The sequence below is a fragment of the Zeus faber genome (genome assembly GCF_960531495.2).
Source record: "Zeus faber genome assembly, chromosome: 7".
Lineage (NCBI taxonomy): Eukaryota > Metazoa > Chordata > Actinopteri > Zeiformes > Zeidae > Zeus > Zeus faber.
The window spans coordinates 8,036,306-8,051,178 of record NC_137203.1 but is presented as its reverse complement, the minus strand read 5'-3'; the positions used below and the strand labels follow the sequence as shown (position 1 = coordinate 8,051,178).

General features: G+C 41.5%; 1 protein-coding gene across 1 annotated transcript in view; it reads left to right on the top strand.

The window, feature by feature from the left end:
• adamts3 (ADAM metallopeptidase with thrombospondin type 1 motif, 3) overlaps positions 1–14,873 on the top strand; it is a gene marked incomplete at its 5' end in the record, with an annotated part of 152,332 nt that overhangs the window by 112,426 nt on the left and 25,033 nt on the right. The window contains 4 exons of the mRNA XM_080003784.1: positions 100–233; positions 2,496–2,619; positions 10,199–10,282; positions 10,848–10,928. Coding sequence (XP_079859910.1) covers positions 100–233; positions 2,496–2,619; positions 10,199–10,282; positions 10,848–10,928 — 423 coding nt within the window. The remainder of the gene's footprint in view (positions 1–99; positions 234–2,495; positions 2,620–10,198; positions 10,283–10,847; positions 10,929–14,873) is intronic.

Genomic DNA, 14,873 nt, shown 5'->3' with positions numbered 1-14,873 from the left:
TTTTAATTTTTTTATTGCAGGGTATAGAAACTTAATGACTTCACTGCGGACTTGTTCATCTTTTCTTTTTGTCGTCTCTTTGTCTTTGTTTTGCCACAGTGAACAAGCGCTGCCACCTGTACTGCCAGTCCAGGGAGACGGGCGACGTGGCCTACATGAAGCAGCTGGTGCACGACGGCACGCGCTGCTCGTACCGCGATGCCCACAGCGTCTGCGTGCGCGGGGAGTGTCTGGTGAGCGGAAAATCAGCATTAAAAAAAAGAGTAAAAATAGCAAAATATCCAAAAAGAAATAGCCCAAAAAAAAGCAAATATAGTAAAATAAAAATCGAAAATAGCCAAATATACAAAAATATAGGAAATATTCAAAAAACAATTCTATCCATTTTGATTAGATTCAAATGTGATGACTGGGGCTATGTAGCAGTATGGTTGCTAGTAGTATACTGTATAGTATAAATGCATATACTGTATTTCATAAATAAATATGTACACGTGTATATAATAATACAGGAGTCACTTCCAATCAGAGATATAAGACTTGGAAGGTTGGTTGTTTTGTGACATTAGAAACTTGAGCTAGAACTCGTCTATCGCTATGAAAGGGGTTATTTTGCCATAATGACCACCTGCCTGCGCATTATCCAGCTTAACACACAGATGCTTACATAATAGAAGAAAGCACTGAGACGGAATATTGTTTTGAAAGGATTTCACAACTAGTTGTATAACTAGTAAGCCTAGTTTTATAATGATAACTCGTATGCCTGAAATTGACATATCTGCCTTCATCGCTTCAAGTCTTCCATTGTAGTTTCCAGCGAGCGTCACAAGATGTCTCCACTAGCTAGTGTTAGCATTAGCACGTGAGCAGAGTGATGCGAGATACGGTTGCCCGGGACAACGGTCATAATTCAGAACTAATTGACACTATCGACCAATCAGAAGCGGGTATTCCACAGAATTGTGTTATTGTGACATCATCATTTTTATTTATTTTTTGACAAATGAAACGTGCTTTGAAGTGATTTATAACACAGAAAAAAAACAAGTTTATTTTATATCTGATACGTGTCATGTTTCATAGGAATCAAATCCGTCAAATACATGTTGAATGTATTCGTAGCAGAACTATCACAAAATATGAACCATATGATGCGCCAAATTAGTTATATAAATAACAATTATATATAAATTGTGTGAGAAGGTATTGACTCAAGCAGGAACTTTTTCTTCTCAGACAAATTAATTTCACATTTGAAATGTTTAATAGAACTGCACCACAGGGCAACTCCATTCATTTGGAGTTCAGTGCTCATGAAAAGTGGTTTCAAGCTGTTTAGTGTGTTCACCAAGCAGGGAACGACGCTCTTTATTTGTCGTATTCTTCGTTAGTGGTTTGGTGTTTGGACTTGATTTGACTTTTGTTCCATTTTTTAATTTTTTATTATTGGTTCACGCTGAAGTCGTAACTGCTCCTGGTTTGTTAAAGGGAGAAATGTAACCGACGATGACAAAAGCGAAGAACAGATGATCAGAAGATTTCTCCAAAGATGAGCTCAGAACAATCCTTCCAAATTGTAAAACCTGCACTTTCATTATTCTTGTAGTTATTGCTATTGTTATGAGTTCTGATGTAAACCCATAAAGTGCTGAAATCACACCGTCTGCACGTTAATTTAAATATATCAATCTAGTCATCCAGTCATTTCTCAACCCCTTCTGAAAAGCTTGATATTCACTTTGCCGTATTTTGTCAGTTCCATTTGGAAAGGCAAAAGACGCCATTGCTTTAACAACCACAAAACATGTACAAAATGATGTAACTCAGACAAAAATAGGTGTTATCATAATAGTCAGCGGGACCAGGAGAGCATTTCTCACCATGTCATCCAAATTTTCCAAAATCAGAAAAAGTCTAAAAATGTGAATTAATCGTTCCAACATTACTTTTTTTCTATTATTATTATTATTATTAATAATAATAATAATAATAATAATAATAAATATTATTATTATCATTATTATTATAATTGATAATAATAATAATAATAATAATAATAATAATTCCTCTAAATAATAATAATAATAATAATAATAATAATAATAATAATAAATAGCAGTTAATATATGATTTACTCTAATATTCAAAATATGCACTATACAATATGAGGAGATAGCACATAATTACCAATATAAAATTTAAAAAAAGTCATATTTTTACTTCTTCCAGTCGACTCTGGGGTTTTGGTGTCAATACTTTTTGTTGTTTCTTTTCGTCTCTGCCTGTGACTTCCTCTCAGTCTAAACTCTCCCTCCACTTAAGATAAAAACCTCTCTGGGTCGGATAAAAAATAAATCTATGTAAGCATTCCCCAAGCGCTCTATTATGAACCCATCCGCCGCGCGGGTTTTAACCCTGAAAATTTTTGTTTTTTTTAATATATATTCTCTTTTGTTGCGTTGTGCTGTCTGTGTTTTTATTTTGATTTTTAGAAAGTCGGCTGTGACAAGGAGATCGGCTCCAGCAAAGTGGAGGACAAGTGCGGAGTCTGTGGAGGAGACAACTCCCACTGCCGCACGGTGAAGGGGAGCTTCACCCGGACGCCCAAAAAAGCCGGTGAGCGACATCACTCAGGAGCGCCCTCGTTTAAAAGCATATTTCAGCATCTTCCTTTCCTTTGAATGGGGCTTTATTGTGCGTTTTTATTTTTAAACCCTCGGAAAATTTTCATCTCTCTGTCTATAAATATCTTTTTCTTTTTGGAACGTTTTTGCTTGGGTGCAGGACCGGGAAATAATTGTCACGGAGGTTACTCACTACAACGTTAGAATTTTTGACAATATAAATTAAAATCTACATTTGATTCAGGAATAATCATCGGGAATGTGATCGGTAATGGAAAATGTGTGTGAATGGGCTAAAACCCAATTCCAATAAAACTGGGATGCGGCCGTTCACACCTGGCTCCAGAAGGAGTCGTCACGGTGCGTCTTGTTTGACGGCTTGTAATTGGATTTCTCTTCCCCGCTCAATATGCAAAACAACCCTGTTTCCCATTGACCTGCGCTCACAACAAACAGACCCTGGTGTCCGTGTTATTATGCCGGAAGTCAGCCTTCGCCGCTCGCTCGTGAGATTGTATCCACAGGGAAATTGTAAATGCTGTTTCCATGCAGCCGGAGAAGTGGAAGAAGCGGTTATTATGTCGACGTAGCCGACTAGGGGGGTCTTCGTGGGTCTTCACACTGAGCCACCCTTCTCGGGTACATTGGCACCTGGACTTTGGAGCCGACCACTTGAGATCAGATCACCCAGGACGCGTTTTAAAGGCAGATGCCAAAAGGGCTGTGTTTGCAAGGCGTACCATGAGAATGTTTCAAATTCCACTTCAAAAAACTTGAAGAATAGACATTAGCTTTTGTGATGACATTAGCTTTGTTCATAGTGATGAAAGGTTGGAACCTTTCATCACTATGAGTCGTCCTCAGTCTCTTTTATAAGATTCGTACATTCATAGATTTGACAGTACAATCTTTGGATTTAAAAATCAGCAATCGTGGAAAGACTACACATGATTAATAAAAGCTAGGCACTGAAGGGAATTCCCTGAGCTTGCCTGTATGATGTCTGCTGGTGACGAGTTCCATCAATTTGAGGCATACCATAGTTTCAGTCGAGGAAGTTTTCTTGCAGGAATGGTCAGGTAATAGAAGGTCGACAGTGAAGTTTGGACAAAAGGTGTGTTAACAGGATAGCATTAAGATAGCGAGCGATAGCGTCGTATTAAGTGCCTTGGGAGGAAAAAAAAGTTTGTGAAATGCTGGGGTAGTACATTAGTTTGGTCTCGATGCCCGTGCGTCCCTCGCCGCATCGAAGGACCGCAGACAGACAGAGACAGGATATTTGATCTGTATTCAAGAGTCTTTGAAAAGAAGGTTTTGTACCTCGGTGACTTGTATCATAAGCAACAGAAGAGGCCAATTTCCCAGCAGATCTAATGTCTTTGTTGTGATTTTTCTATGGAATGCGTGGGTATTTGCATATTGAGCGGGGGAAGAGAAATACAGTCACAAGAGGCGAGAGACGACGCAGACTGAGACGATTTCTCAAGCTTGTGAATTCTAGACCGGGGGTCCTCAAACCCAAATTGCCTTGTTTGTCTTCTCCTGTGGGGAAGAAATGAACGCCCGCATTTTTTTTTTTGTTTCTTTTTACACCACCCTGCAAAGGTGTCTTTGCCTAGAAATTAAAAAAATATAATAATATAACAAATTGTCTATTTTCCTTTTTTGTAATTTAAAACAGAATAAAACAGTATATTATACAGTTTTATTCAGTTTTAAATTCTGAAAACATTAAGTTAAATGCTTTTCATTCAGCATTGTGAATAAAAAAAAAGATTTAACTATATGTGTATATATATATATATATATATATATAATATTATAAACATTAAATTAACTGTGAATAGTTGGAAAGCCCCACATCTGGGCCCGATATGGAGACACATTACCAGGTCTGAACGGGGTCTCGGCAGCTCTGACGGCAGCTTTAAATCCCCGGTTATTGATATTCTGCGCACATATTTCAAAACGACAGTCACATATTCATTGATTCGGTTATCGTTTTCCTCAGAAGGCATTACCGAAACCTAATACAGTAAGTCCTCACTGACCAGCATTCCATCAGATTCACTTAAGACGGAAAGCGCCTAGTGTGTGTGGTTGACCTTGCATGGCGGCATTAGGGATTCCTGATGCATGATGGGTAGACAACGCGGTTATCTTAATAGAGCCGTGGCTTCCTGTCTGGCTGTAATCCATCCCAGTCTTGGAGCTGCAGACTCAAAGCAAAACAAACGCTCATCGCCCAACGCTGCAAAGTCGTGAAATAAAAACCTTTATTCCCCCACTTATAAGCATCATAAAGAAAGTCTTTGTTTCTTGTGTCCAATTTTTGGAGGAATCGTGTTTAACGCTTGTGTATCTCAATGAGGGGCTTTTTATCCCCTCTTATACTAAAGCCCCTTTCACACATACTGTAGTTCCCGGTAAATTACTGGGACAACCTTTCCCGCACCGCGAGTCATCTTCACTATTCACACATGCACCTACATCCCGGAACAGTTCCGTCTCGCGCGTTTACACACACGCCACGATATTGCCGTAATAGATGGGGCAGGAGACGGTCCGTTCCAGTGTCGATGCGGTGGTTTGGACAATCTGTCGGCCACGGATGTACAATCTGAACGGGTTTTGTTATTTTCCTGGCTCTCTAAGACCGGCGCTTCGCTTCCCGTCGCCCCGCCCCTCCTGGACGGACTCTTCCCTCCGCTGACAGAGCCAGGACAGATCCCCCCCCCCCCCCCCCCCCCCCCCGTCTCCGGACGCAATAACCCTAAACCCAAAGTTATGAAATCAGTGTGATCGTTTTCACCCTGTCCTACACCTTCTGCCTCCGGAGAAGGAACGTTCTCCAACTGTTCCGACACCCCATTATTCCCAAACCCCAACCCCGAAAAATGTTCTGTTGCACACGGGAAGGTCCGATGACATCATTCTCCATAATAATTAGCCATGTGCTTCTGTTTGTTTGAAAATGGAAGATTTAGTGTTAACAATGGATAATGGATGGATGGATGGACAATGGATAATTGTTATGCAGAATTACATTACATTTTTTTTCGGAACCGCACCCCTAACTGTAAGAGACACGTCTAGGGTCTGACGGGCATTTAAGAAGTAAAACATTTAAATTGAAGGATAAAAAGACCCGTCTCCGTAGAGACCGGACGTGTTTCAGTTTCGTGTCTTTTTTTTTCTTCCTGGAAAACAATTTTATTTTTTTTTTATATTTGAACAAAATAAATATTTGTAAAAACCCACTATTCGTGCTTTGCTGATACCGTATTCGGATATCAATCCCTACTCCACATTCACACATGACCCCGTGCAGGAATCAGAATTTATTCATCAGCGCTGGTGTTGTAAATCATCTGAAAGCTTTGATCCAGGGCCGTGGGGAATGAGCATGCCGCATCATTTTGATGGTTCCCCCCAGGCCTCACTGTTTTTAAATTATGCATCATGCACCCCAAGATGAGTATTGTTTATTGTAATTAGCAACAGTTATAAACAGGTATTAGTAATTGATATCAATCTGGGATTCACTTACTGCAGAGGCAGCCCAATGGCCACTTTGTCTTTGGCACTGAAAGCCATTATGGGCTCTAAACAGGAGCATTATAATTATCAAACGGTTCTCCGTGCAGAGGCTTTCCATCACGTCAGCGCCTGACGGTACCTCCTAACATGACAGGTTCTTTCCCAGCAAATCACTACGAAAATGAACAATTTAAAACAGGCCATTTGTTATTCAGTCCAAAATTGTAAAGAGTTTCCATTCAGATGGATTCTGCAGACGCCAGAGAAGAGAAGCAGAGAAGCTTATTCTGAATCGGTTTATTGGCCAAGTACCTTTTTTATATATGAGGAATATTTTGTGATAAAAGTTGATGTGTTACTGACAACGTAAGCATTGAAAAAATGTTATAAAATACTTTTGAAAAAATGGCCAAATATATAAAAAACAAACAGAATATTCCAAATGTTATTCTATGCACAGGATAAATTATTGTGCTTACTTATATTAGTTATTTCAGTTTGGGTTTCAATAAGTGGTTCACGGGCATGCCCAGATTTTTTGGGGTCTGAGTTTCTTTGTGTTCTGAGTCGCGTTGTGGGTAGAATATGTCCAAAGGGTGGTTTTCATTCCTGTGAAAACTAGCAGAGCTCAGAACACCCAGCAGGCGCCCGGAGTTCTCATATTCCAATCTTATCGCCTCGCAGCCAGCCTCTCCGTCGTTCTCCCTCCTCCGTTCCTCCGTTCTCGTTCTGCTCTCCCTTCCCCTGGTGTCCTTCCATCCCTCTGTCCCGGCTGATTGCGGGGCATTAACGCTGCGGAAAAACAAAAGCTGATTGAGCCGACCGGCGTTGCCTCCCGCTGCCAACAATTCAGCACAAAACAAAAAGAGGCTGACAGCGTGGGCGAGCGGGCAACCCCCAGCTTGGACTGGAACACTTAAAGCAACCGGAGTTGCCATGAGATTTATAATAATATTCAAAGTACATTTCTCTTCCTGCTAATCAGGGAGTTTAGGGTCATTTAGGACTTTTAGGGGGTCAAGGGCCCTTGATTCAACTGTGATGCTAGCAGTATCTGATATTTTGTGCGCAATGGTTCTCAATGAAGCTATTCAGTGTTAATAGTGCAAAGTATAACCATAAATTACCTCAAGGGAGTCATCATGGGGAAATTTTTTTTTTATACTGGGCATTAATAAATAGATCAATTAAAAAATAAATAATTTATATCATTTAAATAAAATTAATAATTAAAATAGACATTTAATAATGAAAATATGTCTTACAGACTATGCAATATTTATATTGTTTATATTCTGAAATATTTAAGTCTATTTAGGTGTTATTACAGTATTATATACAATATTAATAGTGGTATTATATTAAAGTATTCAAGAAAATGTCCATCTGGCGAATCCTGTAAAATACAGTGATGGTGAAGGGGACATGGCTATTTGGTTCGTGTTGGTTGGTTAATGTAGATCAAATTATCTCTATAACAGCCTCTCAAATAGGTTTATTTTTTAAAAAGATTTACAAGAACAAAAATAAATCTGATAAGCCAACCAGATTCATCCTAAATTGAGGCTGGGAATATATATATATATATATATATATATATATATATATATATATATATATTCAAGTTAAAGTTGGCCAGTTTGCCAGGTTGTGCTGCAGACTCTGCATAGTTATATAGATTAAAAGTGTTTTGCATAAAGAACAGAAAAAAATCACTCTGCTTCACTTTTCTACATGATTTTTTTTCTAATTTGTTTGTGTTTTTAACTGTATATGAATTACACACAACTTTATAAAGTTTATATAACCTTTTTATTATTATCCTATCCATCACCCGTCGGTATTTTTTAACACCTTAGATGATACAAATGAATGCAAAATAAATATTATTAGAATTTTACATGTTTTATAACAAATTACAATTATTTGCAAACAGAAAAATCCTGCAGATGCAGAGAGGGGAGTAGAACAGAATGGAGAATCATGGTCATAACCCCAAATTGAATTCCTCTGCCTGTGTTTAGAGTCACAAACACTAAGTCAACAAGCATGGGGGATGGGAAGCATAGCCGAAATCTGTATTCATCGGAATTTTCCATTGAAATCACTGATTATTTCTTTTTTTGGGGGGGCGTCTAAAATCACCTCTGGAGCATGAACGGATGATGGATGATAACATGACTGAAACAATAATCAATGTGTTTTCAATTGAATGGTATCATGATACCTTCTTAAATCACTATTGAAGGGTGTATTGAAGGTACATCACACCACGGTGTACACTGAACATTTACTGCATGGAGTCTGTGTTGAAGAAAATAATGAGTATAAAAATCACGACTCCATGTCCCGTGTTCAGCCTGTGATTGACGTCCCGTCTCCTCCACCCTCCGCCCTTTCTAACCACCCGTCTTTTTAACAGGAAAACAGTTAAGCAAGAGATGCCAAAAAGAAATGCCCTTGCAGGAAAACACAATATGCAAGTATCCAGTGTTTTACCCGAACCTCCTCTCCTCCGGGGCCTCTCGATTTAGCGTGTTCTAGCGTTTCCCTCCGTGCCTTTGTAGTTTCTCCAGAACATTAGCGCAGCGTCCACTAACACTAGAAGGACGATGGTGCTCCACCGATCCCCACGCTCTCTTCTCCTGGATCAGGAAACACTCCCCGTCTGTTTGACGAGTGTTTTCTCATTTGATTTTTCCTCTCGGTCAAAGTCTCCTTTGACGTTAACGAATGGTCTGTGCACACTGGCGCCGTTTTCTTCTTCAAGTGCTTTTCTTGACTGTTTGAAGACACTTTGCACAACTAACACCAAACCCAACGCCCACGCCCAGAGCCAACGCCCCAAGCTGCTGTGTTTACATGATCCCATCGTACTGGAGGGAGAAACAAACACATGACTTTCTCATCTGTCTCATCTGTCTCTCTCTCCCTCTCTCTCCCTCCCTCTCACTCTTTCCCTCTCTCTCTCTGTCTGCCTCTCTCTCTCTTCCTCTGACTTCCTCTCAATCTCTCACTCTTCCCCTTCTCTCTCTCTCTCCCTCTCCCTCTGTCTCTCTCTCTCTCTGTCTGTCTCTGTCTCTTCCTCTGTCTTCCTCTCAATCTCTCACTCTTCCCCTTCTCTCTCTCTCCCTCTCCCTCTGTCTCTCTCTCTCTCTGTCTGTCTCTCTCTCTTCCTCTGTCTTCCTCTCCATCTCTCACTCTTTCCCTCTCTCTCTCTCTCTCCCCCACTCTCTCTCTCTCCCCCACTCTCTCTCTCTCTTCTCCCTCCATCTCTCTCTCTGTCTCTCTCCCTCAGTCCCTCTTTCTCTCTCTGTCCCTCCCTCTCTCTCCCTCTCTTGCTCTCTCCCTCTGTCCCTCTCCGTCTCTCACTCTGCCCCCCCCTCGCTCTCTCTCCCTTTGTCCATCCCTCTCTCCCTCTCTCTCTCTCTCCCTCCCTCTCTCCCTCCCTCTCTCCCTCCCTCTCTCGCTCCCTCTCTCCCCTACTCATTGCTTCGTCTGCAATACTCTTCTCATCTCCATGAGAAAAAAAACAAAACAACAAAGTCATCAAAGTTCTCTGAATCAACCGGTTTGTGTGTTATGACATTGGTTCCCAATCACGGAACGTTCTTTGGCGAAGCGAGCGACCGAGTATTTTTCCATGGAGCCGTCGCTGTCGTTGTTTATTTTTTATTTTTTATTTTTTTGCCATAAATAGTCGGCATCTCCACCGCACGCACCCCTCAGCCGCTGCGACCTGGAATGAACTTTGACGGCACAGCGGCTGCCTTCATAAACACCGCTGGGTTTTTTGTCCGTCCGTCAAAGCCAATAGCCAGTAATTATATAGCCCTAGATAATTGGCAATCGCCACTCAGGTAATCAATTAAAGTGGTTTGCTTCCTTGTGTGACGACGCCGCCTTCCTTTCCGTTCCTCGCTTCGCAAACGAAATCCGCCTCCAGGTGGCTTGACGCCCGGCGTCCAGGGGGGAGAGAGAGAGAGAGAGAAGGGGACGAAAGCAAATCTAACGCCTTTGTTCTATTAAAGGGAAAACGAGAGGAGCCTTCTCCTTGCCCAAAGGAGCTCGCAACGTGTATGTGAACGAGACGGAGGATTCCAGGAACCTTCTGGGTGAGTCACGGCGCGTTTGCAAGAAGGGGTGGACTCGATGAAAGGACACTTTGCGGCTCTGGCCTGAAAATCCCTGCTCCGTTATCAATTATTGAAACATGGCTCCGGGCTTCCATTCGGTTTGACTTCCAAATATCTGAGAATTAACATAACACAACACAATGCAACACAATGCGGTGGTAATCTTCTATTTGTCAGTTGCTTTTTTTCCCCCCAAACTATACTCATTGTAAAACAATGAGCGACGACTTCATCTTTCAAATTTGAATGAAAACCCTCAACGCCATCTTTCAATGAAACTCTTTCCGCTCTGACCTCCGCGCCCGAGGAGAAGGACGGTGTAGAACAAACAGTTCTGTCTTGTTCCTCCTTTGTTTCCTCTGTCGGTGTTTTCTCCCCAGCCTCACAGCTTCCCAGAGCAAAGTGCAAGGTCCTTTTGTGAGCATTCAGGACGTCCACCCCTGCAAACGGCAAAGCGCTCGTGTGTCTGCTCGCTAACCTGTGCTCTCCTTCTTCCCTAACCCCCGCCCCTCTTTGCCTCCGCCGCTGCTTCCGACCCGACAAGGCTACCTTAAGATGTTTCTCATTCCACCCGGGGCTAGACACGTGAGCGTCCAAGAACACGAGGCCTCCCCTCAGATTCTTGGTAAGTGGACGAACACGTCGTGAGCCGCCGGACAGAGCAGGTTTCCAGTCAAATGTGTTGGAACATGTAGGGACAATTGTAGTCCCACAGCATGACGAGCTGGCGCAAGATACACCCCTTTCCATGATGGAGGATGGATGGATGGAAATATGGGTGGAAGCATGGATAGATGATGGATAGATAGATGGTTAAAGAGGGATGGATGGATGGATATAAAGGGATAGATAGAAATATGGGTGAAGGCTTGGATAGATGATGGATAAGATGGTTATAGAGGGATGGATGGATGGATGGATATATGATTGTGGGATGAATGAAAATAGATGGATGAATAAAGGTAATATCTTAAAGGTTAAATAACGGTTTGTCTTATCTTAAATAGATGGACGGATAGATAACTGATGACAAAAAGTAGCCAAAATGCACATTTCTAACATTGGACGATCAAAAAGAATTTTTGGGATTGTTTTCCCTTCAGAGCCGCCACATGGAACATTTTTCAGAAAGTTCGTACTTTTCAGAACTTTTTATTGGGAAACATTGCAGAACGCTTAACAAGACGAGCAGAAGGCGGGGGACTTTTTTGTCTCCGTTTCTAAAGTAAAAATGAAGGCGGGTGAAAGTGAAAGGGCCTTCAGCTCCCTTTTTTGAAATACGTATATATATTTTATTTGATATGAATTCATTGCACTCAAAAAAACAACAAAGGTCCAAAGGTTTTTTTTTACGGTGTTTGCTTGCGGTGTATTGACTTTGATCATAACAATGATTATTTTCAAACTACATTCCAACTATATTCCAATCCCACGGAACGAAAAATAACACATCAAACTTTAAAGTTCCACACGATCCACTTGAGTTGTCTGGAAGTTGGATGTGTGTTCCTGTTAGTGTTGATTTGCAGAGGTAGATAGTGTTTATATCGTTATGTTGCTATAATTACACAGCTCTCTGGAACACTTGGTTCGGAGTGGAGCTCATATCACGCCGCCCCCATGCTAATGCCAACACTGGCTTTAAAGTCAGACACCGGAGAAAGACACTCTCTTCAGCTCAGTTGCAGAGCCCTGACGCCCCGCCCCGCTGGCTCGCTGTTCGCTTGAGATCATCGAAGGACAGACAGACAGACAGACAGACAGGGAGAGAGGAAGAGAGACATTACTTTGAAAAGGCTTTGTTAATCCATAGTTTGGACTACACAGCCAGATATGTATAACCGAATAGAACAGCCAGAGAAAGATGTAGAACTCAATAGAACAGCCAGAGATGGAAATAGACCCAAATAAAGAGGAATGGAACCAAGTACCACAGCTGGAGATACAAATAGAACTAAATAGAACAGCCAGAGTTAGAAATTGAACCAAATAGATAAAAAAGGAACCAAATAAAACCAAATAGAACAGCCAGAGATACAAATAGAACTAAATAGAACAGCCAGAGTTAGAAATTGAACCAAATAGAACAGCTGGAGATGGAAATAGAACCAAATAGATAGAGATGGAACCAAATAAAACATAATAGAACAGCCTGAAAGAGAGAGAGAACTAAATTGAGCAGCCGGAGAAAGAAGTAAAGCCATATGAAACACCCGAAGAACCAAATAAGTATTTAATTTTCATGATTTTGAATTATGTATGATGCATCAGAAGGTGGGAGATGTCTCAGCAGATTAGTACATTCGTTTTCTGAACAGTAAATTGATGGGATGGAGGAATTCCATCAAGGATTGTCTTGGGCAAATGAAAAATTTAATTGCAGCACCTTTTGTGGCTTTACAAACCTTTACAAAATTCGTGCTGTCCGAAAAACCTGAGATTAAAATGTTCTATTTCGCCCTCTGATTTTTGGACAGATCCTGAGGAGAGAGGGTTTTTTTTGGGGGCCCAAAAAGGTAGTACCAAAGTACCACCATTATCTAGGACAGGACCCAGAACTTGACAGCTCACAGCGGTTTCGAGAAAAGCTGGCGGTGCTTTCTTGCTTTTTGACACTGGACATTTTTCAATGTCTTTGGTGGAGAACGGTGAACATCAAAAATAAATGGAAGTGAAGCCGATTTAGGTGCCGGTGATGCAGGACGGTAACACAATCGTAAATGGACAAAAATGTTTGGACAAAAGTATTTTAGTTTTGATGTCCAGTTCCAAGTGTGCCGTGTCCTTCCTAGCTCAAGGCTTAACTAATTGAATGGCTCAACCGGAGTTGATGGAGAACCTTACCCAGTTCAAATGACTGAACAGCTGGAAATCAGTATGGAGAAGACATACAATTCTGAAATGAAATAACAAATCAGTCAACTTCACCACCGATCAACGATCAGCCACAACATTCAAATCACCACTTATACTGTAACTTATTCCTCGTTCCGCCAAAACAGCTCTGACCCGTGGAGGCATGGACTCCACAAGACCTCTGAAGGTGTCCTGTGGTATCTGGCACCAAGATGTAAGCAGCAGATCCTTTAAGTCCTGGAAGTTGGGAGGTGGGGCCGCCATTGATCGGGCTTGTTGTTCCAGCACATCCCACAGATGCTCCATCGGCTCGGTCCCTAACCCCGCCCATCCACATGATGTAGAAGAAAACATGATTCATCAGACCAGGCCACCTTCTTCCAATGCTCCATGGTCCAGTTCTGATGCTCACGTGTCCATTGTAGGAGCTTCATTGTAGGAGCCGCATACACAGCAAGCTGTGATGCACTGTGTGTTCTGACACCTTTCTATCATAGCAGCATTAACTTTTTCATCAATTTCTGCTACAGAAGCTTTTTTGGGATCGAACCAGACGGGCTAGACTTTGTTCCCCGAGCGCATCAATAAGCCCTGGACGCCCCGAGGCCCTGTAACCGGTTCACCGGTTGTCCTTCCTTGGGCCACTTTTGGTAGGTACTAACCAGTGCATAGCAGAAAAACCCTACCAGACCTGCCATTTTGGAAATGCTCTGACCCAGTCGTCTGGCCATCACAACGTGGCCCTTGTCAAACTGGCTCAGATCCTTACGCTTGACCATTTCTCCTGCTTCCAACACGTCAACTTCAACAACTGTTCACTTGCTGCCTGATATATCCCACCCCTTGACCGGTGCCACTGGAACCAGATGAGCAATGTTATCGACTTCACATGTCAGTGGTTTTAATGTTGTGGCTTATCTGTGTATGTTCTCATAAAGTCCCTTGAAGTAAGCAAAGGGCAAAAAATAACTGCTGTTAATAACAGTATTCCTATATAATATCTATTCAAGATTCAAGAGGTTTATTCGTCACATACATATACATACTTTCATACACATATGCAGTGAAATGTCAATGCAACGCACCCAGTGATTACACACAATATGTACTAGACTGAACACAGTAGCTACCTAGAAAATAATTTCTACTTGACCAAGTAACTGATTCCTAAAACGTAATGCAGTAGGTTGAATGCTATAGAATAAAATAAAATAAAATAAGAACTCAAGGGTAAGGCAGGGTGGGGGTACAGAATAGATAAAGGGAATAGGCTTATGTACTGTATATGCTATAGACTTATCTATATAATGTCTTCTGTCCCCTCAGGGAGCTATGTTAGATTCAATATGAAACAACTTGTCTCAGCTCTTGTGATCACACCTTGTGTGTGATTACTATCAGATTTATTCTGCTTTTGTGTAAATCAGATGAAGGTAGTGAAGTTTCGGTACCTCTCAAAGCTGTAGATTTCTTGTGATCAGTATGAAAAAGACAACTAATTGCCATTGCCCCTAATTTGCCTCCCACTGACCTCACTGATTCCCTGATAACTTTGTTTTTTGCAAGAAGAATGTTCCCCTTGGGGTGTTGCATGTTGTTACACGGATAGATTAATCTGGAGAGCCCAATTGAAATGGAACTGATTTTTATTAGAAAGTATAGAGCTCAAAATTGGCTGGGATGCCTGATGCCCCATACTGCGCATTGGACCAGA